This window comes from Dendrobates tinctorius, unplaced genomic scaffold, assembly GCF_039654945.1.
Source record: "Dendrobates tinctorius isolate UK_male_01 unplaced genomic scaffold, ASM3965494v1 ptg000155l, whole genome shotgun sequence".
NCBI lineage: Eukaryota > Metazoa > Chordata > Amphibia > Anura > Dendrobatidae > Dendrobates > Dendrobates tinctorius.
The window spans coordinates 2,068,250-2,095,011 of NW_027361822.1; the positions used below are offsets into that span (position 1 = coordinate 2,068,250).

Sequence of the window (26,762 nt, forward strand, 5' to 3'; positions counted from 1 at the left end):
AAGTCATAGTCCTGATTCCTGCTGTTATGTTCCTGAAGTCCTTCTGTGTCCTGAACCCTGTGCCCAGTGACTGTGACTCTTTGCTAACTGACTTTCTGTGATCTAACCTGGGTTCATCTTGGAACTAGGAGTCCGATGTGTCCACTGATTTCTGCTACTCTGTGCTCAGCTTGTTATTCGGTGCAATCCCCGGCCGGCTCCAGTTCAACCTGGCGGGGCTTGCACCAGACCGCTTGAGTTCCTTTTTAGGTCGCTGCCAGATGTTCGGAGCCTAACGACCGTGGCCTCTTGTCCAGAGCCTGATGACCGCAGCCTGATGTCCGGTGTCTGATGACCACTTCCAGATGTCCGGTGCCTGATGTCTTCTGCCAGATCCTATCCTTCCCTGCTCGATGCCTGGAGCCTGCCGATTGCTGCCAGATGTCCGGAGCCTGATGACTGTGGCCTCGTGTCTGGAGCCTGATGTCCGCAGCCTGATGTCCGGAGCCTGTCGATTGCTGTCAGATGTCCGGAGTCCAATGCCAGTGTTCTGATGTTCTATCTCAAATCTGAGCCAATTTTCTGAGGTCCGCCTGGTGCCCTGATGTCCGCCTGGTGCCCTGATGTCCTGATGTCTAGATGTCCTGCCTGAGACCTGATGTCCAGATGTCCGACATCTGCCCTGATGTCCGGCTCGAGTCCCCATGTCCTACCTGAGTCCTGATGTCCTGCCTGAGTTCGGATGTCTGTCCATGTTCCGATGTCCTATCCGAGTTCCGATGTCCAGTCCGTGTTCCAATGTCCCGCCTGTGTCCAGAGGTCCTGCTTGAGTCCGGATGTCTGTCAGTGTTCCGATGTACAGCCTGTGTCCAGATGTCCAGTCCATGGTTCTGGTGGTCCAAGTTGTGCTTTTGAGCCGGTCCCGCTCGTGTTCCAGGATAGATTCCTCCACTATGGTTTCTGGGAGACTTCAGCTCTGTTCCCCAGTGACAGTCCCCCCCAGTGAGTCCTGGACCTGACCAGCCAATGCCCGGTGCTGTAGTGCCAACATTCCTGGACCTGTGCTATCTGAGTCTTGCTTATGTTCTGATGCTTTGCCAGTTCCCTGGGGTCTTACCCGTGATGGCTCCTGCCATTGTCTGAAGGCTGCCTGAGGTCAGTGTCTGATGTTCTCCTGCTGAGCCTGTGCTACGCCCAAGGCCTGAGAGAGAGGCCATCCTAGTATGCCCATGCCAGATAAACCTGGACTGCATCAACCCGTGATGCCCTCTTGCCATCGTCTGAAGCTAGTCTGAGGTCGGTGTCTGATGTTCTCCTGCTGTGGCTGTGCTATGCCTGAGTGGCCATCCTAGTATGCCCATGCCAGACGATCCTGGACTGCGTCAACCCGTGATGACCTCTTGCTTCGCCTGTCAACCTGAGATGTGTTTACTTTGTGATGTGCTTAATCCGGAACCTGGTGTTTTGATGTCATTTGCTTTATTTAAGTAAACTTTAAGTTTCTTCATACCTGAAGTTGTGTGGTGTCTTTTAGTCCTGCATATGGCCATCTTGTCCACAAGCTCAGCTGCAACAGAACCCGGTTGCTACCCTCTCCCTAGTCCAGGAAGGCCCGGGTCCCCCCTGTGGTCCAGTGGGTCCACATTCCACGATCACCTAGGATGCATACCCTGTCGTCGTTATGGTTCGGAGACATGGGAGCGTTCGCTGGGTAAGCCACGCTGCATCCACGATCGTAACAGGGTTACTGTACCATTAAAATCTGTCTTACATTGAATCAGCTAAACCGTTAACCCCAAGACAGGCCAGATAGTCCTTTTTTTCTGGATTCAATTTTTCTGTGACGTTCAGGCTGGAGTACAAAAATGTGAGGGCTGTTGCCTTATCACATATCCTTGATTTAGTTTCTCCTCTAGAATTTCCATCCTCCACGCAGAAAGCTATTGCTAGCCTCTTTTGGTTGCCATCTAGGATTAATGATATTGAAGATTTTATACCCACTTGTGAAGTTTGCGCACGGGCTAAAGTCTGTGATAACCGGTCGGCCAGGGAATTGGCTCCATTGCCAATTCCAGCAAGACTGTGGGCTCATTTGTCCAAGGATTTCATCACGCATTTGCCTTTGTCTGGAGGGAAAACTGTTATTTGGGTCGTAATTGACCCATTCAGTAAACAGGCTCACTTTCTTCCGTTATGGTTCCCAAATGCTGAAACTCTTTTCAGATTGTGTATCAATCATGTGGAGATTGGATGGAATCCACATGAACATTGTATCTGATAATGGGGTGCAATTTGTGTCCAAATTCCGGAGAGCATTTTGTAGGAAACTAAATATCAATTTGTTAATTCCATCTAATTACTACCCTGATATCAAAAGGAAAGAGAGAGGGCAAATCAGTTGTTGGAACAAATTTTAAGGTGTTTCGTTTCAGATCAGCAAGTAGACTGGCCCTTGATTTTACTTCTTGCTGAGTTCGCCGTTAACAGTTGGTTTATTCATTCCATTGGAACCTCACTTTTTTTGCAATTAAGGTCTTCATCCCCATTTTGGTGAATTTTCTACGATGAGTTCTTGATATCCTGGGGTGGACGTTGCCATGCGGAAACTTGGGGATGTCCGGAGGAAGGTTCAGAAGAACAATGAAGTGGCTCAGTTTTGCAAAAAATGGAAGGCCGATAGGAAAAGTTCTACAGGTCCCATCAAAGTAGGTGATAAGGTTTGGTTGTCACTCCAAAACATTAAGTTGAAAGTAACGTTATCGAAGTTGGGTCCTAAATTTGTTGGCCCGCATGGGATTCGGGAGGTACTTAATCCAGTGACCTTTAGATTAAGACTTCCTTCGAAGCATCGCATTCCAAATGTATTAAACAAATCCCTGTCAAAGAGATTGTCCTGTCAGTGTATCTGGACTTAGTGAATGACAGTTCTGCCGTCCTACGTAGATCAGGGGCGTGCTAAGCTGTAAGTATTATTAAAATAGCACCATTTATTCCACGGCGCTTTACATGTGAAAAAGGGTATACATACTAAAAACAAGTACAGTAATCTTAAACAATAAAAGTCATGACTGGTACAGGAGATCGGACCCTGCCCGCGAGGGCTCACAATCTACAAAGTATGGTGACTGACAACTAACCCAACCAATCGGATGCTGGGGAGTACTGGGTGGTCACTGTCTTGAGTGACAGTTTAGCTATCAAATCAGGAACAGGGTGGGCCAAGGCTTCATCCATGTGTTTCCTGTTCAAAACAATTACCTGGCTATTTAGCCAACTCTCTGCCTTAGATTGCTGCCAATTGTAGCTTGCTCAAGAGGTGTGTATTTGCTCTGTGCTACTAGTCTTTTATTCTTATCTTTGCTTCTTGACTTTGGATTTGTCTGGAACATCTGTTTGCTAAACCCTTTTGCCATGATCCACTACGTTCTTGGAATTCCGACCTTGGACTATTAACTTGACTACGCCTTTGTTTCAACCCTCTATCACATACTCCCATGGCTTTTGACCACTTGAGGGGAGTGGTCTTTTAAATCGGATTTCCTGTCTGCATTGTTCATGGTGTGACCAAGTAGGCTAAATGGTCAAAACTTACCTCTTTTCCCTGACATGTATGTCAAATTTTAATTAAGATTAAATAAAGGATTCTTATTTTTTATATCAATCCTCTCTTTTCATCATTTTTATATTCACTTGCTGAAGCTGATAAGTTTTCTCTGCAGATTTCAGGACTGCTGAACTTACATATGATACAGTTGTGGCCAAAAGTATTGACACCCCTGCAATTCTGGCAGATAATACTCAGTTTCTTCCTGAAAATGATTGCAAACACAAATTCTTTGTTATTATTATCTTCATTTAATTTGTCTTAAATGGAAAAACACAAAAAGAATTGTCCTAAAGCCAAATTGGATATAATTCCACACCAAGCATAAAAAAGAGGGTGGACAAAAGTTTGAAAAATCATGTGATGCTTCTCTAATTTGTGTAATTAACAGCACCTGTAACTTACCTGTGGCACCTAACAGGTGTTGACAATAACTAAATCACACTTGCAGCCAGTTGACATGGATTAAAGTTGACTCAACCTCTGTCCTGTGTCCTTGTGTGTACCACATTGAGAATGGAGAAAAGAAAGAAGACCAAAGATCTGTCTGAGGACTTGAGAAACCAAATTGTGAGGAAGCATGAGCAATCTCAAGGCTACAAGTCCATCTCTAAAGACCTGAATGTTCCTGTGTCTACCGTGCACAGTGTCATCAAGAAGTTTAAAGCCCATGGCACTGTGGCTAACCTCCCTAGATGTGGACGGAAAAGAAAAATTGACGAGAGATTTCAACGCAAGATTGTGCGGATGTTGGATAAAGAACCTCGACTACCATCCAAACAAGTTCAAGCTGCCCTGCAGTCCGAGGGTACAACAGTGTCAACCCGTACTATCCGTCGGCGTCTGAATGAAAAGGGACTGTATGGTAGGAGACCCAGGAAGACCCCACTTCTTACCCCGAGACATAAAAAAGCCAGGCTGGAGTTTGCCAAAACTTACCTGAAAAAGCCTAAAACGTTTTGGAAGAATGTTCTCTGGTCAGATGAGACAAAAGTAGAGCTTTTTGGGCAAAGGCATCAACATAGAGTTTACAGGAGAAAAAAAGAGGCATTCAAAGAAAAAAACTTGGTCCCTACAGTCAAACATGGCGGAGGTTCCCTGATGTTTTGGGGTTGCTTTGCTGCCTCTGGCACTGGACTGCTTGACCGTGTGCATGGCATTATGAAGTCTGAAGACTACCAACAAATTTTGCAGCATAATGTAGGGCCCAGTGTGAGAAAGCTGGGTCTCCCTCAGAGGTCATGGATCTTCCAGCAGGACAATGACCCAAAACACACTTCAAAAAGCACTAGAAAATGGTTTGAGAGAAAGCACTGGAGACTTCTAAGGTGGCCAGCAATGAGTCCAGACCTGAATCCCATAGAACACCTGTGGAGAGATCTAAAAATGGCAGTTTGGAGAAGGCACCCTTCAAATATCAGGGACCTGGAGCAGTTTGCCAAAGAAGAATGGTCTAAAATTCCAACAGAGCATTGTAAGAAACTCATTGATGGTTACCGGAAGCGGTTGGTCGCAGTTATTTTGGCTAAAGGTTGTGCAACCAAGTATTAGGCTGAGGTTGACAATACTTTTGTCTGGCCCATTTTTGGAGTTTTGTGTGAAATGATCAATGTTTTGCTTTTTGCTTCATTCTCTTTTGTGTTTTTTTAATTTAAGACAAATTAAATGAAGATAATAATACCAAAGAATTTGTGATGGCAATCATTTTCAGGAAGAAACTGAGTATTATCTGACAAAATTGCAGGGGTGTCAATACTTTTGGCCACAACTGTATACTGAACTGGCGATGAGTAACATATTTTTCAAAGTTTTGCAGGTAGTTGCATCAAAATATTTATACTATTAGTCACGTTGGGTACTTGGGGCCCCAGTTTTCATATAGAAAAATAAATAATATATTAAAGGAGAATGTTTACTTTATTTAGGAACTTAAGGTACAACATCTTATCTAAACGAAAATATAACATTTTTAGTAATCAACAAAATTTAAACCGCTACTTATACAGTGGGTACGGAAACTATTCAGACCCCTTTAAATTTTTCACTGTTTCATTGCAGCCATTTGGTAAATTCAAAAAAGTTCATTTTCATCTCATTATTGTACACTCTGCGCCCCATCTTCACTAAAAAAAGAAATGTAAAAATTTTTGCAAATTTATTAAAAATGAAAAACTGAAATATCACTTGATCAGAAGTATTCAGACCCTTTGCTCAGTATTGAGCAGAAGCACCCTTTTGAGCTAGTACAGCCATGAGACTTCTTGGGAATGATACAAGTTTTTCACACCTGGATTTGGAGATCCTCTGCCATTCTTCCTTGCAGATCCTCTTCAATTCCATCAGGTTGGATGGTGAACGTTGGGATTGTATTGGGCAAGTGATGAGCAGTGCCTGGTTTTGTCCACACATACCTCTTAGAATTATCACCAGAAAGTTCTATCTTTGGCTCATCAGATCAGAGAATATTATTTCTCATAGTCTGGGAGTCCTTCATGTGTTTTTTTTTTAGCAAACTCCATGTGGGCTTTCATATATCTGGCACTGAGGAGAGGCTTCTGTCGGGTCACTCTGCCATAAAGGCTCGACTGGTGGAGGGCTGCAGTGATAGTTGACTTTGGGGAACATTCTCCCATCTCCCTACTGCATCTGTGGAGCTCAGCCACAGTGATCTTGGGGTTCTTCTTTACCTCTCTCACCAAGGTTCTTCTCCCACAATTGCTCAGTTTGGTCTAGGAAGACTTCTGTTGGTCCCAAACTTCTTCCATTCAAGTATTATAGAGGCCACTGTGCTCTTAGGAACCTTGAGTACTGCACAAATTCTTTTGTAACCTTGGCTAGATCCGTGCCTTGCCACAATTCTGTCTCTGAGCTCCTTGTCCAGTTCCTTTGACCTCATGATTCTCATTTGGTCTGAAATGCTCTGTGAGCTGTGAGGTCTTATATAGACAGGTGTGTGCCTTTACAAATCAAGTCCTATCAGTTTAATTAAACACAGCTGGACTCCAATGAAGGAGTAGAACTATCTCAAGGAGGGTCACAAGGAAATGGACAACATGTGACTTAAATATGAGTGTCTGAGCAAAGGGTCTGAATAGTTATGACCATGTGTTATTTCAGTTGTTCTTTTTTCAATAAATTGGCAAAACTTTCTACATTTTTGGTTTTTTTCAGTCAAGATTGGGTACAGAATGTACATTAATGAGAAAAAAAATCAACTTTTTTGAATTTACCAAATGGCTGCAATGAAACAAAGAGTGAAAAATTTAAAGGGGTCTGAATACTTTACGTACCCACAGTATAATAATATAATAATAAATTTTATTTTTATAGCGCCGACATATTCCGCAGCACTTTACATTTCAGAGGGGATTTGTACAGACAATAGACATTACAGCATAACAATAATCACATACAGTAGATTATAACAAATACCAAGAGGAGTGAGGGCCCTGCTCGCAAGCTTACAGTCTATGAGGAAAGAGGTAGACATGAAAGGTGGGTGGTAACAGTTGCCCTGATTGTATGGACCAGCCATAATGTTAAGTGTGTAACAGTACAGACACAGAGGGCTAATGGATGCATAAAGCATGTGGGAACATGATGCTGGGAACCTGGTTATGGTAAAACTTTTGGCTCTGCCACACAGGGATAGGTTAGGTTAATGTGTTGAGGCGATAGGCCAGTCTGAATAAATGCGTTTTCAGGACACGCTTAAAATTGTGGGGATTGGGGACTAATCGTATTGACCTGGGAAGTGCATTCCAAAGAATTGGCGCGGCACGTGTAAAGTCTTGGAGACGGGAGTGGGAGGTTCTGACTATTGAGGATACTAACCTCAGGTCATCAGCAGAACGGAGGGCGCGGGTAGGGTGGTATACTGAAACAAGGGAGGAGATGTAGGGTGGTGCTGAGCCATGGAGGGCTTTGTGGGTGAGGGTAATAAGTTTATACTGAATTCTGGAGTGGATGGGTAGCCAGTGTAATGACTGGCACAAGGTAGAGGCATCGGTGTAACGATTGGTGAGGAATATGATCCTGGCTGCAGCATTCAAGACAGATTGGAGAGGGGAGAGTTTTGTAAGAGGGAGACCGATTAGAAGAGAGTTACAATAGTCGAGACGAGAATGAATAAGAGAAACAGTAAGAGTTTTTGCAGAGTCAAAAGTAAGAAAAGGTCGAATTCTAGAAATGTTTTTGAGGTGCAGATGACAAGAGCGAGCCAGTGATCGAATGTGGGGGGCAAAGGAAAGCTCGGAATCAAGTATGACCCCAAGACAGCGGGCATGTTGCTGGGGAGTAATAGTGGAACCACAGACGGAAATGGCAATGTCGGGTGTAGGTACATTAGTAGCGGGAGGAAACACAAGGAGTTCAGTCTTTGACAGGTTCAGTTTCAGATATAGTGAGGACATGATATTAGACACAGCGTTTAGACAATCGCCAGTGTTTTCTAGAAAGGCTGGCGTGATGTCAGGAGAAGAAGCGTATAATTGGGTGTCATCAGCATAGAGATGGTACTGGAAACCAAATCTACTGATTGTTTGACCAATAGGGGCAGTGTACAAGGAGAAGAGGAGGGGGCCTAGAACCGATCCTTGAGGAACCCCAACAGTAAGGGGAAGGTGAGAGGAGGAGGAACCGGCAAAAGAAACAGTAAAGGAGCGGTCGGAGAGATAGGAGGAGAACCAGGAGAGAACGGTGTCCTTGAGGCCAATGGAATGGAGCATGGTGAGGAGGAGCTGATGATCCACAGTGTCGAATGCTGCAGAGAGATCCAAGAGAATTAGCATGGAGTAATGACCATTTGATTTAGCTGTTAGCAGATCATTAGAGACTTTAGTGAGGGCAGTTTCAGTGGAGTGTAAAGAGCGGAAACCGGATTGGAGAGGGTCGAGAACAGAGTTTTCTGAGAGATAGCGGATAAGACGGGAGTGGACCAGGCGTTCCAGGAGTTTAGAGATGAAGGGAAGATTAGAGACAGGTCTATAGTTAGCGGCACAGTTTTGGTCGAGGGATGGTTTTTTAAGTAGTGGATGTATGATGGCATGCTTAAATGAGGAGGGAAAAATACCAGAAGAGAGAGAGAGGTTAAATATTTTAGTTAGGTGAGGGGTGACAGCAGGGGAAAGGGACTGGAGGAGATGTGACGGAAATGGGTCACTGGTGCAAGTAGTTGGGCGAGAAGATGCAAGGAGCCTGCTTACTTCTTCTTCTGTGACTGGTTTAAAATCAGAGAGTGAGTTAGATGCAGTGGGGGAGGGAGGACAGTGCATGGTATGAGGGGACAGTATACTATGGAGCTCATTGTACACAAATTTCTTGCAATTTTCCCCTTCTAGTTTTGTTTTTATCAGTCACTAAATCTCACATACAATTGACATCGATCGACATAAAAAAGCTCAATTTCATAAATGAGTTATCTTTTCAGGAAACTTGGCAATTAAGAAAATTCTGCTTTCATACTTTTATCAGCTCCTACGAATTCCATTGGAAAAAAGTTTCAGAAATTCTCTTAGGGTAATTTTAGTCTTATTAGTCATCTTATAAATAACATAAGCACTTATTGTGGATATGACCATTGGCCATCTCTTACTGTGCCGAGCGACGTTTTAAGTTTTGCACAGTTTGACATTTGTATCAACGACACCCTTGGTTTTATTGTAAAAGTCTATTATTTCCATCTTCTTCTTGTTATCAACTTCACATATATGTATATACCATGATGCATAGTGGACAGTACTAGAAATTCCTTGGATTTTTTTGCCATTGCACGTGTAGTCAATGCAGGAAGAAAAGGCGCCCGGAACATTCTAAAACGGACGGTTAATCACTTGCGGAAATATGATGAAAACAAACTTGATTGGGGTCCAATGGACTCCACTCAACTAAATAAAGGTTAAATAGTACATACAAATTATAAATATTTTATAGACATTATTATGTAATTGCTTTTAGAACAAATGGTCATTGGTAATTATATACATTTTCTAATAGTGATTTAGTGCTCTGAGTTGTTTTCCCTTTCTCTTGTAGACAAGTGACTTTACTTGATTACAGCTTGTAATTTTTCTTTTAAATGATGACAATGTAATGATTTAAAACAAACCCAGCTTCTCTCCTGTGTGAGTTCTGCGATGCCTAACAAGTTGTGATGTATCTGTAAAACATTTCCCACATTCTGAACATGAAAATGGCTTCTCCCCTGTGTGAGTTCTCTGATGTCTAACAAGATAAGATTTGCCTAGAAAACATTTCCCACATTTTGAACATGAAAATGGCTTCTCCCCTGTGTGAGTTCTCTGATGTGTAACAAGATGTGATTTAGCTAAAAAACATTTCCCACATTCTGAACATGGAAATGGCTTTTCCCCTGTGTGAGTTCTCTGATGTGTAACAAGATAATATTTATGCATAAAATATTTCCCACATTCTGAACAAGAAAATGTTTTTTCTCCAGTGTGAGTTTTCTGATGTCTAAGAAGTTGTGATTTATCTGTAAAACATTTCCCACATTCGGAACATAAAAATGGTTTCTCCCCTGTGTGAGTTCTCTGATGTCTAACAAGATTGTGCTTCTCACTAAAACTTTTCCCACATTCTGAGCATGAAAATGGCTTCTCCCCTGTGTGAGTTTTTTGATGTGAAACAAAATGTGCTTTTGTTTTAAAAAATTTCCCACAATTTAAACATGAAAATGGTTTCACCCCTGTGTGAGTTTTTTGATGTGAAAGAAGATTTTTTTTTTCACTGAAACATTTCCCACATTCTGAGCATGAAAATGGCTTCTCCCCTGTGTGAGTTTTTTGATGTGAAACAAGATATGATTTCTTTTTAAAATATTTCCCACATTTTAAACATGAAAATAGCTTATTCCCTGAGTGACTTTGCTGATGTGAAAAAAATTTTGATTTAATACTATAACATTTCCCAGATTCTGAATAAAAAAATTTTTTTTCCCCTGTGTGAGCTACTTCATGTTCATCAGTACTTTTGTGGTTTTGCTTTTTCATATTTTCCTTTAATGATGCAGAAGAAAGGACCTGTAGAAAATGATCAGATGATAGATTTTTGCTAAGAAGGGCTTGAGGTGTATCTGGGATAATTACATGTTCTTCATATGTATCTGATGTGATACCATGATCACCTGCTGCAAATTCTGAAAATATCAGAAATCCCTCTGAGCTCCTGGTACCATCATCTGCCAAGAATAAAATTATTTGTAAATAACACTGCATTTAAATTATATTCATATTTATATTATTCTATATTTTATAACATTTTCATACAAATTGTAATAAAATTCAGGTTTACACTGACTAAGGCTAGTTTCACACTTGCTTTTTTTTGCAGCGCGTTTTTCCCGCAAAAAAACGCATTGAAAAAACGCATACAAAAGCATACAACTGCTGCGTTTTTTTCAAGCATTTTTATGAGCATGCATGAAAAAAACGCAGCGTTTTTATGCGTTTGTATGCGTTTTTAGTGCGTTTTTACCGCGTTTGCGTTTTTTTCCAACATTTTTAGGTGGCCCCTCACACTAACCCAAACCATGACTTTACTAACCCTAACCCTGACCCTAACCCTAACCCTGACCCTAACCCTAACCCTGACCCTAACCCTTAACCAAATCATACTTAACCCTAACCCAAACCCTAAACCCTAACTAACCCTAACCCTAACCCTGACCCTAACCCTGACCCTAACCCTAACCCTAACCCTGACCCTAACCCTAACCCTGACCCTAACCCTTAACAAAACCATACTTAACCCTAACCCTGACCCTAACCCTAACCCTGACCCTAACCCTTAACCAAACCATACTTAACCCTAATCCTGACCCTAACCCTGACCCTAACCCTAACCCTGACCCTAACCCTTAACAAAACCATACTTAACCCTAACCCAAACCCTAAACCCTAACTAACCCTAACCCTAACTCTGACCCCAACCCTAACCCTGACCCTAACCCTAACCCTGACCCTAACCCTTAACCAAACCATACTTAACCCTAATCCTGACACTAACCCTGACCCTAATCCTTAACAAAACCATACTTAACCCTAACCCTGACCCTAACCCTAACCCTGACCCTAACCCTGACCCTAACCCTAACCCTGACCCTAACCCTTAACCAAACCATACTTAACCCTAATCCTGACCCTAACCCTGACCCTAACCCTTAACCAAACCATACTTAACCCTAACCCTGACCCAAACCCCAACCCTGACCCTGACCCTAACCCTAAACCCCCTTAACTAACCCTAACTCTAACCCAAACCCCTAAATTCCATGGTTAAAAAAAAAAACGCATATGCAAAAAAACGCATACATGAGCATGCCAGTGCGCACATATGCGCATCCATAGGCTATAATGGCCATTTTTAGCGCAAAACGTGCGCATATGTGCACATGCGCTTTTTTGCAGGGCCAAAAAATGCAACATGCTGCGTCTGGAAAATACAAACGCACACCCCAAAAAAACGCAGCGCATGAAAATCGCATACATGCGCTTACAAGCGCGCAGGTATGCGCACCCATGTTAAATATAGGGGAAAAAAGGCATGCGCACATATGCGGTTTTTTCCAGCGCTAAAAAACGCAAATGTGAAACCAGCCTAAGACAGTAGACTGCTTCCCAAGGACTAGTAGTTTATGATATTAGGCCACCAGGTTGTATTTTTTTCAATATATCTTTTCTCTGTTAACTGTAAGCCAGTACTAGTGATCATCTCATGCACTTTTTGACAAGTATATACATGCATCTAGCATAAATCACAGCAGTATGGTCATGTAAAACTAAGACATGGCTTTGGTTCAAGTGTAGGTTTTGTATTTTTTTTTTTTTTTACAAAAAGGAACTATGCGATAGATACAAGATACAAGAAGTTCATTGTACTATTTTATATGTATTGGAAGTCAACAGAAAGCTTTGGTCTCCATGATGAATATGGGAGCAATGGGAGATCTGAAAAAAAATTTGCAGTTGTGTCCTCTGTAATCCATGGATGACAATCGCTGGTTCTATCAAAGATCACCTAACTTAAAGGGAAGGTGCCATCAAAAAATTTTTTTTTTCAACAATTCAACAAATGTAAAGAATTAATGTTTAAATGTTCTTAAAAAATATTATCATTTGTTTATAATTTAATAAAATATGAAAAATAATTATAAAAAGGTTTGGTATTTCCACTTTTAAACACTAGGAGGATCAACTACTGAATTTTGTCAAAAACCTAGTGTACACCTAGCTCACATTACTGCACTAATTATGGGCTGAATCTGCAGACATGTGTGATGTGACTCCTCTCCTCCTCTTCTGGGTGTTTGCGGATAAGAGAGGATGGCATTTAGGAACACAGTGAGGAGTCATTTTTTTGGTGACTCCAAAGGTATATTGACAAGTAGACAGCCACCGAGGATAGCAGGCAGCAACGATTCTGTTAGTTGGTGCTGCTCGCTGTATCATGCAGACATGCAGGGGGGAGAGGAGTGCATAGGAGGGAGAGTGACCCATAGGGAGAGAGATATGCAGGGGGGAGAGGAGTGCATAGGAGGGAGAGCGACCAGGCACATGGGGAGAGAGACCAGGCACAGGGGGATAGAGAGATGTGCTGTTCTATGGTGGGTCACAAATGGAAATATGTGGTGGAAGAAGCAGAGTGAAAGCAGCACAGAGTATTTCAGGAGAGCAGTGTGCTGGTCTATGGGAGGTCACAGATGGAGATATATGGTGAAGGGAGCAGGGTGACAGCAGCACAGAGTATTTTAGGAGAGCAGTGTGCTGGTCTATGGGGGTGTCACAGAGGGAGATATATGGTGGAAGGAACAGTGTGACAGCAACGCAGCGTATTTCAGGCGTTCAGTGGGCTGGTCTATGGGGAGTCAGAGAGGGAGATATATGGGGGGATGGAGCAGGGTGACAGCAGCACAGAGTATTTCAGGAGAGCAGTGTGCTGGTATATGGGCGGAGCACACTCACGCCGACGCTCACATGCTGATGCACAAGCACACGCTCACACGCTGACTCACGCTCACAATCATGGTGACGCTCACACGCTGATGCTCACACGCTATATACAGCACTGGGGCTTATGCACATCACAGGCGGGGGTATATACAGCACTGTGGCCATATACAGTACTCAGTGGGATACACAGCACTTCTGGGGCAAAAGTATAAATGGGGAATATACATATCACTTGGGGCACATACAGCCATGGGAGGGATATACAGCACTTGGGGAGGGGGGATATACAGCACTGGGTGGGACAGGCATCACCGGGGAGGCACATAGATTACCGGGTGGGGCTCATAGATCACCGGGGGGCACAAAGATCACAAGGGGAGCACAAAGATTGCAGGGGAAGCAGAAAGATCGCAGGGGAGCAGAAAGATCGCAGGGGGCACAAAGATCACCGGGAGGTGGCACGAAGATCACAAGGGGGGTACAGAGATCACAAAGGGGCATATAGCTGGAGGGCACAGAAATCACAGAGGGGCATATAGCTGGGGGGGCATAGAAATCACAGGGGAACAGAGATCACAGGGGGCACATAGCTGCGGCCACAGAGATCACAGGGGGGCACATACATCACATGGGGGCACACAGCTGGGAGGCACAGAGATCATATTGGGGCACACAGCTGGGGGGCACAGAGATCACAGGGGGCATATAGTTTGGGATCACAGAGATCACATTGGGGCACATAGCTGAGGGGCAGAGAGATCACAAGGGGGCACATAGCTGAGGGGCACAGATCACCAGAAAAAAAGCACAGAGCTGCGGGCATAGAAATCACCAGCAAACAGGCACAGAGCTGCCAGCACAGAGATCGCTCTTGATTCTATGGCAGCAGTTCCTCTTCTGGGACAGGAGGACAGGAGAGCATTGGGCACTAACTCCGCCCACCCTGATGACAACATCATTCATGTGCAGGCAGGCAGCATTCTCTAATGAACACTGCATACCGTGCACTTGGGAGTTAAAGGGCCGGCAGCTGACAGGATAAGGCTGGTGCCCGAGGATTGCGGACTACTGGGACCTGCCCGTGGGCCGCATGTGGCCTGCGGGGCAGAGGTTTCCCACCCCTGTTTTAGCCCCTCGCTCTCCCAGGAAGTGTTTCATCCTGTTCAGGGCACAGCAGTGTGACCATCTCCCTGAACAGGTCGGAAGTGAGCGGTGCTCTCAACAGGTCGGAAGTGAGCGGTGCTCTCAACAGGTCGGAAGTGAGCGGTGATCACAGCCTGCACTGTAATAATAATTGCAGGCTGCGATCACTGCTCTCCGCTGCAGATACTTACCCCGGACCCTCACTTCCCGGCAGCTTCTCCGCTGCAGCTCGTGTCATCACACACATTGAGCAGGGTGAGCGATGACAGGGGTAAAACAAAGCCCACAGCATACGCTGCGAGCTACAACAAAATGGCCACAATCTCCTCCCACAGCTGTGACCTGAACAGCCCATGAGGTGTGCACAAGTCACAGCAAAGAGGCAGGGGGAGCGGAATCAATGTAAGAGATGCGGTCGGTGTCCAACTGCAGTCTCTTATGCCCATGGCTGTTGTAAGTGAGGAGTACAAGTGTCGTGCCCAGACACTTACGCCCACACTAATGAAAATGGCAGGCCCCAGTGGCAAACATTAAAGTTAATAAAAAACAAACAAACAATTAAAGTAGTTCATTTAATTTTTTATTAAAAATAATTGATTATATGAGGCGCATGCGCGTGGCTCGATGTCAGCGGTCATGTGACACTGAGCTCTGCTCACAACAGAGCTAAAAATAGCCCCTTACCGTGCACCAGCGACACCGGAACTCCTGCCCACCTGCTTCTTATCCGCCCGGGGACCCGGCGATCCGCAATGCCTAAGAGAGGAGGCTCTGCAGAGCCGACAAGCCGCTCGATTGCAGAGCTCCTCACAGACAGCAGCAATTCTAAGATGGCCGCCTCCTCCACAGTCGTCCTGTCTTCTGCAGCACCGATGGACACTGCTGCTGGGGGAGACGCTCACTCCTTGCAGGCGGATGCTATTGTGCCCACAGCAATGCTGATAAAGACTCTCGAAGAAACTTTCAGGTCAGAACTCTCTAGCGCTATGCAAAGTGTCACTTCACAATTGCAGGATATTATACAGCGTACATCCTCACTAGAGGAAAAGATGGATGCAGTGGCTGATGCACTTGGGGATGATCATGAGATGATTAAGCAACACATAGACCGCATTAATGATCTGGAGCTGAAATGTGAGGACTATGAAAATAGGTCGCGTAGGGGTCATTTACGCTTACGTGGCCTCTCTGAAAACATTCTTGCCCTCAAGGATACAGCAACCGCTCTTTTTAAAGCACTGCTCCCTCAGATAGACCCGGCTCTGCTACATATAACCAGAATCCATAGAGCTCTGGGAAAGCCGAGATCTGATGACACCCCTAGGGATGTGGTACTTAAGCTGAACTATGAAGACACCACAGATTTAATTCTGTCTGCTGCCCGAACCTCTTCAACCTTGCCTGGATTGCCAGAGTCTGTCTACCTTTTTGCGGACATAGCTCCAGCTACTTTTGCTAGAAGGAGAGTACTGAGACCTATCACCATGGCCCAGCAGGCAAATAAAATATCGCTGGGGATTTCCCTTCGCCCTGTTCTTTTCTTATAACAATAAAAACATTGTGTGCTGCTCACTGGAAGAAGGCAAACACGTTCTGGACCAGGCTGGAATTTCCATCCCGGATTCCGCCCTCCCCCTACCACAGCGAAAACCGAGACCAACTAGAGAATGGAAGAAGGTCCCCAGAATAACAAGAAGCCAGCGTGCGAATGTTACCTGAACAAATTCTGACTCGATAGTTATCATCTCAAATTTCACACTAGAACTTATAGTCTGTTACGTTAAGATTTTTAAGTTTGAGGCTGTCAACGCCAGATCTTACTGCAGGACGTTGGTCCCTGTATGGTGGTCCGCAGAGGGACACTGTTGCTTATTATGCCACCTAGTTGGGTGGGATTAACGGGGTGGGATCTACTAAGCTATGTAATCTTCTAGAATATTGCATCGTCACACCAATAGTGCGGTTTCTGCACTCTTCTGCACTCTTCCTATGATGCCTTATACTATACCAATTTCTTTCGACCCCTATGCATCATAGATACTTATGGTATTATAAGCTGGGGTTTAGCTCTCGGGGCTAATGCTTAATAATAAAAATAAACATTTCTTACATTCAAAAACAAAACAAAAAAAATCAGTGACCAATATAGCCACCTTTCTTTACGATGACACTCAAAAGCCTTCTATCCATAGATTCTGTCAGTTGCTTGATCTGTTTACGATCAACATTGCGTGCTGCAGCCACCATAGCCTCCCAGACACTGTACGGAGAGGTGTAATGTTTTCACTCCCTGTAGATCTCACATTTTATGAGGGACCACAGGTTCTCTATGGGGTTCAGATCAGGTGAACAAGGGGGCCATGTCATTATTTTTTCTTCTTTTAGACCTTCACTGGGCAGCCACGCTGTGGAGTATTTGGATGCATGTGATGGACCATTGTCCTGCATGAAAATCATGTTTTTCTTGAACGATACAGACTTCTTCCTGTACCACTGCTTGAAGAAGGCGTCTTCCAGAAACTGCCAGTAGGTCTGGGAGTTGAGCATCACTCCATCCTCAACCCGAAAAGGTCCCACAAGTTCATCTTTGATGATACCAGCCCATACCAGTACCCCACCTCCACCTTGCTGGTGTCTGAGTCGGAGTGGAGCTCTCTGCCCTTTACTGATCCAGCCTTGGGCCCATCCATTTGGCCAATCAAGAGTCACTCTCATTTCATCAGTCCATAAAACCTTAGAAAAATCAGTCTTAAGATATTTCTTGGCCCAGTCTTGACGTTTCATCTTATGTTTCTTGTTGAAAGGTGGTCGTTTTCCAGCCTTCCTTACCTTGGCCATGTCCCTGAGTATGGCACACCTTGAGCTTTTTGATACTCCAGTAACGTTGCAGCTATGAAATATAGCAAAACTGGTGGCAAATGGCATCTTGGCAGCTTCACGCTTGATTTTCCTCAATTCATGGGCAGTTATTTTGCGCCTTTTTTTATCAACACGTTTCTTGCGACCCTGTTGGATATTCGCCATGAAACGCTTGATTGTTTGGTGATCACGCTTCAAAAGTTTGGCAATTTCAAGACTGCTGCATCCCTCTGCAAGACATCTCACAATTTTTTACTTTTCAGAGTCCGTCAAATCTTTCTTCGGACCCATTTTGCCAAAGGAAAGGAAGTTGCCTAATAATTAAGCACACCTTATATAGGGTGTTGATGTCATTAGACCACACCCCTCCTCATTACAGAGATGCAAATCACCTGATTTACATAATTGGCAGTTGGCTTTCAAGCCTATACAGCTTGGTGTAGGACAACATGTATAAAAAGGATGATGTGATCAAAATACTCATTTGCCTAATAATTCTGCACCCAGTGTAATTGATTATATAATCAATAATTATTAATACAAAAATTAAAATCCTTCCTTTTAAAGGCTACGGACACCTTTGTGTGCAACAAATACACAAGTGGTCAAAATTGTTGGTACCCCTCGTTTAATGACAGAAAAACCCACAATGGTCACAGAAATAACTTGAATCTGACAAAGTAATAATAAATCAAAAATCTATTAAAAGGAACAAATGAAAGTTAGACATTGCTTTTCAATCATGCTTCCATAGAATAAAAAAAAAAATAAAACTCATGAAATAGGCCTGGACAGAAATGATGGAACCCCTGAAAATAATGCGACAAAAGGGACATGTTAAATCAAGGTGTGTCCGCTAATTAGCAACACAGGCGTCTACAATTTTGGAATCAGTGAGTGGGCCTGTATAGAGGGCTTCAGATACTCACTGTGCTGTTTGGTGACATGGTGTGTATCACACTCAACATGGAGCAGAGGAAGCGAAGGAAAGAGTTGTATCAGGAGATTAGAAAGAAATTTATAGACAAACATGTTAAAGGTAAAAGTTATAAGACTATCTTCGAGCACCTTGATGTTCCTGTGACTACAGCTGCACATATTATTCAGAAACTTAAGCTCCATGGGACTGTAGCCGACCTCCCTGGATGTGGCTTCAGGAGGAAAATTGATGACAAATCAAAGAGACGGATCATACGAATGGTAACAAAAGAGTCCAAAAAAACTTCTAAACGGACTAAAGGTGAACTTCAAGCTCAAGGAACATCAGTGTCAGTCAGATCACACCATCTGTTGTTGTATGAGACAAAGTGTACTTCATGGGAGATGACCAAGGAGGAATTTGCCAAACTACATGTTGACAAACCACAAAGCTTCTGGGAGAAGGTCCTAAGGACAGATGAGAAAAAAATGGTGGAACTTTTTGGCAAGGCACATCATCTCTATGTTCACAGACGAAAAAATTAAACACATCAATAAAAGAACACTGTCCCTATTGTGAAACATGGAGGAGGCTCTGTTATGTTCTGGGGCTGTTTTGCTGCATCTGGCAAAGGGTGACTAGAATCTGTGCAGGGTACAATGAAATCTCAAGACTTTCAAGGGATTCTAGAGAGAAATGTGCTGCCCAGTGTCAGAAAGCTTGGTCTCAATCGTAGGTCATGGGTCTTGCAAAAAAATAATGACCCAAAACACCCAACTAAAATCACCCAAGAATGGCTAAGAGGAAAATATTGGACAATTCTGAAGTGGCCTTCTATGAGCCCTGACCTAAATCCTATTGAGCATCTTTTGAAAGAGCTGAAACATGCCTTCTGGAAAAGGCAACCTTCAAACACGAGACAACTGGAGCAGTTTGCTCTCGAGGAGTGGGCCAAAATACCTGTCGAGTGGTACAGAAGTCTCATTGACAGTTACAGGAATCGCTTGATTGCAGTGATTGCCTCAAAAGGTTGTGCAACAAAATATTAAGTTAAGGGTACCATCATTTCTGTCCAGGCCTATTTCATGAGTTTTATTTTTTTTTTTAAATTCTGTGGAAGCATGGTTGAAAAGCAATGTCTGACTTTGATTTGTTAATTTTCATAGCTTTTTTTAGTTATTATTACTTTTGTCAGATTCAAGTTATTTCTGTCATTAAACGAGGGGTACCAACAATTTTGACCACATGTGTATATCTTTTGTCACACATGTAAAATATTGAGTAATAAAATTTGATGACGTGGATGGAAAAGTAATCACCAGAGACAAGAGGGAAGATGTCAGAATATAAGAACATAATTGTACAAAAATGAGGAAGGGAACCAAAATCGATGGTAGAAGGTTTAAAAAAAAAATGGTAATAACGGACATTACAAAGATCTTCAGTAGATCATCATAAAATGCAATATAATAATTATCATGTGCCGCAAAACAAATAATGTAAACTGACCAAATATGTGCAAAAGATGAATTTGAGAATATGTCATAGGAATAATCATATATTAGTAGGTGCACAATCATGGCACATTAATAAGAAATACCCATAATTGTGGTGTGTTCCCTCTGGGATTGAGCCAACCCCAACGTGCGTTTCTGGCGCTGATTGTTTATTAGGTTATACTCACCTGTGTGGTTATCTGTAGGAATCTCTTCTTTACACCACTCATCACCCCTCATATATGTTTCTGTAATATGGGTCAGATCTTTACCCTGAAACAGATGGAGATGTTGTATGAAATGATTCAGAATAACAGAAAAGATCATAAATTATCCTAAGCATCAAAATTAACAGCAGTAGTCACCACATAACTGCATAACTCCCATATAAATCCGACCTGTCGGCTCCCAATTGTAACCAGAAGTCTCCATAACCTAGACAATTTTGAGAAGATCCAGACAACATCTAATGTCCATGATCAGCTTTATCCTGCAATCTCCATCAAGTAATAAACATACATTGAATAGCCAATAGACAATCTATAGGATTAAAATATGGGGACTATGAAGGCCGGGGAAGCAACAAAATCTCTCTAATGTTCCTGAAATCAATCTATGACTAGTGGACCATTGCGTCATGGTGTGTTGTCCTTCTACCATTGTGGAAATAGCTGCCATGAAGTGATGAACTTGGTTGACCAAAATTCGTATGTAAACCCTAATGTCCAAACATCTATCCAGAGATAAGAAAGGACTGAGAGTGAGCCAAGAAAACATCCCCTGCCATTATTCCACATGCACCAGCCTGAAATGATGACACATGACAGAAAGGACACATGAATTCATGCTGCTTGCATGAAATTTTGATCCACTAATCAGCATGGTGCAACAGAAATCTGGAATCATCTGACTAGACAATATTTTCCACTGATCAGTGATATAATTTTTACTCAATTAAGTTTTTTCTTTCTACTTCCCTCACATAATGGTGGCACTAGAATTATTCATCTGGTGTTATAGCCCATTTGTTGTGAGTTCATTCTCTGGTTCACCAGTTGTGAGTTCTCCTTCCAGACTCCCTCTGGTGGTAACAGGAGGTAGAGAGGCTGATTTGATCGGTGGAGATCTGCCACCTGAGAATGAGGATGACGATTGGATCTCAGGAGTCTCAGATTGGATTTAAGACAGCCGACGCCCCAATTCAGTTGCTGGTTATCCCTTCTGGCTTGTCAGCTCTTGGTTTTCAGCTCTGTTCCAGTCATCTAAAGCTAAGTTTTTCTGCTAATGTTCACACTTGATTTTGTTGGTCTATTCAGTTTTTTGGTGTGGTCAGCCAGCCCCTGCTGGGGGCTGTGCTGAATTTCCACTCTTGTTTATCAGTATTTTGCCAATTGGCTTTTTGTCCCTTACTAGTTCGGTCTCTTTTTGCTCTGTCTCAGAATATTTCAGAGTGCTGATATAATGGGAGAAGTCTAGTGACTTCAGGGTTACTTTTGCTATCAGAAGTGTTGGACATTATTTTTGTAGGGTTTTTTGCAGGTTGCAGACAGTGTCTCTCCTTTCCTTTCCTGTCTAGTTAGTTTGGGCCCCATCATTTGCTCAGCCTGGCTGTGTTTGTGCCTTCATCTTGTTTCACCATCAATACATGTGTGGGGGCTATCTATTCCTTTGGGGTCTGCTCCGGGGCAGTTAGTTTTCCCTTTTCTTGCTTTAGGCTTATTTAGTCCTCCGTCCGTGACGAGGCATCTAGGAACATCGTAGGCACGCTCCACGGCTACTGCTAGTTGTGTGGTAAGATCAGGGATCTGCAATCTGCATAGTTACCAACCTCTCTGGTTTTCTGTGACTTAGCTTGTTTTGCATTTTTCTCCTCGGTGACCCATTCATAACACCTTTCTGTGCGAAGGACCAATGATTGTACTCTAACACATTAGTTGGACACCACTGCTCCATTTATGTGAAATTTACAAGACTGTGCACTACCTGCTCCTCAGCACAATTATTGATAACCTCCTCGACGGGTCGTTTACAATCACAGGATCCACTTTCATTGTATTTTCTTCCTCGTTCACAATATTCTCAGTACTTTTAACAAAAAACCTCTTGAAGTTGGGAGTTTTTAAAAATTTGTGCCTTACCTAGTTGAAGTGCTCAGTATTCCCAGTCTAATGGTTCCACACTGAAAAATGATCACTTCATTTTATATTACTCTCCGGGGTTACAGGTCTAATCTCTCTATACAGCAAAGTTTCAAATAAAGTGTGTGCCGGTGTCTCTAATAAATTGGCCATTCAGTGTATAATATTGGTAGATGAAACAAGACTGAACACAAGACCCTCACAGTCTTCTACACAACATAGGGGAGATCTCATGACACCTTCTCTCCATCTACCTGATGATCCTGAGGAACATCAGGATCTTCTTGTTTACAGTCCTGTGGAAGAAGAGGACGGGGACATCTCTCTGGTGTTGTCTTCTCACTGGATAGAACTGGAGGAAACACATATAGTCACTGAATTCATTCTTTGCATACAGATAATTATAGGCCGTGTGCATTTAGTCCTGTCTATTACCTGGTGATGTGAGGGGCTGGGGAACCTCCATCATGACATCCTTGTATAGATCTTTGTGTCGTTCTAAATACTCCCACTCCTCCATGGAGAAATAGACGGTGACATCCTGACACCTTATAGGAACCTGACACATACAATGATACCGTCATCCCCCGATCCCTCCATAGCGTTACTGTATAATGTCCCAGCATTCCCAGCAGTGTCACCTCTCCAGTCAGCAGCTCAATCATCTTGTAGGTGAGTTCTAGGATCTTCTGGTCATTGATGTCCTCATGTATCAGGGGGTGAGGTGGAGGCCCCGTGATTGGGCTCAGGGGTCTTCCCCATCCCTCAGACACAGGGTCCTGACAGTGCTCCCTAGAGGTCTTCTTCACTACTGTGTAATCCTGGTTATGGAGAGACACATTAATAAATCTCACTACAGACATTTCCAGAGTCCTCACCTCTCCAGCTCTGTCCATCTGTTATTCTCATAGATAAGAATGATGTAATGTGACGTCATCAGAATCTCTCACCTCTCCAGTAAGCCGGAAGAGGATCTCTAGGGTGAGGTGTAATATCCTCTCCGCCATCTTGTCCCTGTCCCTATCCATCCTTGTAGGGTCACTCAGGAGAATTCTCTTATATAGAAGATCTCCACTGAGAGGATCCGATATTGTAGGGACCTGAATGGGGAGAAGATGACAATGTAACATCATAAAGATCCCGTGTAAGAAATCTCCGGAGCTGTTACCGGCTTCACATGATCACTACATCCAGTCATGGCCCCGTCCTGCCCCCGGTATAACACACAATCCCACTATAGTCACATACAGAGATTTATCACAGGCTCAGCACTGAGAGGGTTAATGTCCCCTGCCCCCTGTGCAGCCCAGTAATGTGGAATCCCCAGCACCTACCTCCACCTGCAGAGCCGCACACCACATATATGGCTGTTCTGTGCGCACAGGACCTGGGATGAGGTCACAGGAGGGGAGGAGTCAGGGGTCACATGATGAGGGGCCTATGGTAGTGATGGGAAGTCCAACTCTTTTTTTGGTGATCTGGCTCTTTTAATAGGAATCCGCTTTCCTCAGTCCTCTCTCCGGTCTCTCCTGTACAGTGAGGCCTCATTATACCCCTGTATAAGGATCTAGTGACGCAGTGTAGACTGTTATTCAGCATTACTGTTTCCTCAGATTGTCAGCTCTTGTGATCAGGCCCCTGTTCCTCGCTCCGGTCTCTCCTGTACAGTGAGGCCTCATTATGCACCTGTATAAGGATCTAGTGACGCAGTGTAGACTGTTATTCAGCATTGCTGTTTCCTCAGATTGTCAGCTCTTGTGATCAGGCCCCTGCTCCTCACTCCGGTCTCTCCTGTACAGTGAGGCCTCATTATACCCCTGTATAAGGATCTAGTGACGCAGTGTAGACTGTTATTCAGCATTACTGTTTCCTCAGATTGTCAGCTCTTGTGATCAGGCCCCTGCTCCTTGCTCTGGTCTCTCCTGTACAGTGAGGCCTCATTATACCCCTGTATAAGGATCTAGTGACGCAGTGTAGACTGTTATTCAGCATTACTGTTTCCTCAGATTGTCAGCTCTTGTGATCAGGCCCCTGCTCCTCACTCCGGTCTCTCCTGTACAGTGAGGCCTCATTATACCCCTGTATAAGGATCTAGTGACGCAGTGTAGACTGTTATTCAGCATTACTGTTTCCTCAGATTGTCAGCTCTTGTGATCAGGCCCCTGCTCCTTGCTCTGGTCTCTCCTGTACAGTGAGGCCTCATTATACCCCTGTATAAGGATCTAGTGACGCAGTGTAGACTGTTATTCAGCATTGCTGTTTCCACAGATTGTCAGCTCTTGTGATCAGGCCCCTGCGCTCCTCGCTCCGGTCTCTCCTGTACAGTGAGGCCTCATTATACCCCTGTATAAGGATCTAGTGACGCAGTGTAGACTGTTATTCAGCATTGCTGTTTCCTCAGATTGTCAGCTCTTGTGATCAGGCCCCGGCTCCTCGCTCCGGTCTCTCCTGTACAGTGAGGCCTCATTATACCCCTGTATAAGGATCTAGTGACGCAGTGTAGACTGTTATTCAGCATTGCTGTTTCCTCAGATTGTCAGCTCTTGTGATCAGGCCCCTGCTCCTCACTCCGGTCTCTCCTGTACAGTGAGGCCTCATTATACCCCTGTATAAGGATCTAGTGACGCAGTGTAGACTGTTATTCAGCATTACTGTTTCCTCAGATTGTCAGCTCTTGTGATCAGGCCCCTGCTCCTTGCTCTGGTCTCTCCTGTACAGTGAGGCCTCATTATACCCCTGTATAAGGATCTAGTGACGCAGTGTAGACTGTTATTCAGCATTACTGTTTCCTCAGATTGTCAGCTCTTGTGATCAGGCCCCTGCTCCTTGCTCTGGTCTCTCCTGTACAGTGAGGCCTCATTATACCCCTGTATAAGGATCTAGTGACGCAGTGTAGACTGTTATTCAGCATTGCTGTTTCCACAGATTGTCAGCTCTTGTGATCAGGCCCCTGCGCTCCTCGCTCCGGTCTCTCCTGTACAGTGAGGCCTCATTATACCCCTGTATAAGGATCTAGTGACGCAGTGTAGACTGTTATTCAGCATTGCTGTCTCCTCAGATTGTCAACTCTTGTGATCAGGCCCCTGCTCCTTGCTCCGGTCTCTCCTGTACAGTGAGGCCTCATTATACCCCTGTATAAGGATCTAGTGACGCAGTACAGACTGTTATTCAGCATTGCTGTCTCCTCAGATTGTCAGCTCTTGTGATCAGGTCTCTGCTCCTCGCTCCGGTCTCTCCTGTACAGTGAGGCCTCATTATACTCCTGTATAAGGATCTAGTGACGCAGTGTAGACTGTTATTCAGCATTGCTGTCTCCTCAGATTGTCAGCTCTTGTGATCAGGCCCCGGCTCCTCGCTCCGGTCTCTCCTGTACAGTGAGGCCTCATTATACCCCTGTATAAGGATCTAGTGACGCAGTATAGACGGTTATTCAGCATTGCTGCTTCCTCAGATTGTCAGCTCTTGTGATCAGGCCCCTGCTCCTTGCTCCGGTCTCTCCTGTACAGTGAGGCTTCATTATACCCCTGTATAAGGATCTAGTGACGCACTACAGACTGTTATTCAGCATTGCTGTCTCCTCAGATTGTCAGCTCTTGTGATCAGGCCTCTGCTCCTCGCTCCGGTCTCTCCTGTACAGTGAGGCCTCATTATACCCCTGTATAAGGATCTATTGACGCAGTGTAGACTGTTATTCAGCATTGCTGCTTCCTCAGATTGTCCGCTTTTGTGATCAGGCCCTGGCTCCTCGCTCCAGTCTCTCCTGTACAGTGAGGCCTCATTATACACCTGTATAAGGATCTAGTGGCGCAGTGTAGACTGTTATTCAGCTTTGCTGTCTCCTCAGATTGTCAGCTCTTGTGATCAGGCCCCGGCTCCTCGCTCCGGTATCTCCTGTACAGTGAGGCCTCATTATACACCTGTATAAGGATCTAGTGACGCAGTACAGACTGTTATTCAGCATTGCTGTTTCCTCAGATTGTCAGCTCTTGTTGTCAGGCCTCTGCTCCTCGCTCCGCTCTCTCCTGTACAGTGAGGCCTCATTATACTCCTGTATAAGGATCTAGTGACGCAGTGTAGACTGTTATTCAGCTTTGCTGTCTCCTCAGATTGTCAGCTCTTGTGATCAGGCCCTGGCTCCTCGCTCCAGTCTCTCCTGTACAGTGAGGCCTCATTATACACCTGTATAAGGATCTAGTGACACAGTGTAGACTGTTATTCAGCATTGCTGTTTCCTCAGATTGTCAGCTCTTGTGATCAGACCCCTGCTCCTCGCTCCGGTCTCTCCTGTACAGTGAGGCCTCATTATACCCCTGTATAAGGATCTAGTGACGCAGTGTAGACTTTTATTCAGCATTGCTGTTTCCTCAGATTGTCAGCTCTTGTGATCAGGCCCCGGCTCCTCGCTCCGGTCTCTCCTGTACAGTGAGGCCTCATTATACCCCTGTATAAGGATCTAGTGATGCAGTGTAGACTGTTATTCAGCATTGCTGTCTCCTCAGATTGTCAGCTCTTGTGATCAGACCCCGGCTCCTCGCTCCAGTCTCTACTGTACAGTGAGGCCTCATTATACTCCTGTATAAGGATCTAGTGACGCAGTGTAGACTGTTATTCAGCATTGCTGCTTCCTCAGATTGTCAGCTCTTGTGATCAGGCCCC

At 44.2% G+C, this 26,762-nt stretch overlaps 1 protein-coding gene across 1 annotated transcript in view; it reads right to left on the reverse strand.

Moving 5' to 3' along the window:
• LOC141050959 (uncharacterized) overlaps positions 1 to 23,483 on the reverse strand; it is a 62,230-nt gene extending 38,747 nt beyond the window's left edge. Inside the window, exons 1-6 of the mRNA XM_073547686.1 lie at positions 23,057 to 23,483; positions 22,748 to 22,927; positions 22,542 to 22,665; positions 22,361 to 22,458; positions 20,157 to 20,241; positions 9,686 to 10,781 (exon numbers count right to left, since the gene is read on the reverse strand). Coding sequence (XP_073403787.1) covers positions 9,686 to 10,781; positions 20,157 to 20,241; positions 22,361 to 22,458; positions 22,542 to 22,665; positions 22,748 to 22,927; positions 23,057 to 23,239 — 1,766 coding nt within the window. The 5' untranslated portion in view covers positions 23,240 to 23,483. The remainder of the gene's footprint in view (positions 1 to 9,685; positions 10,782 to 20,156; positions 20,242 to 22,360; positions 22,459 to 22,541; positions 22,666 to 22,747; positions 22,928 to 23,056) is intronic.
• Positions 23,484 to 26,762: the final 3,279 nt, after the last annotated feature.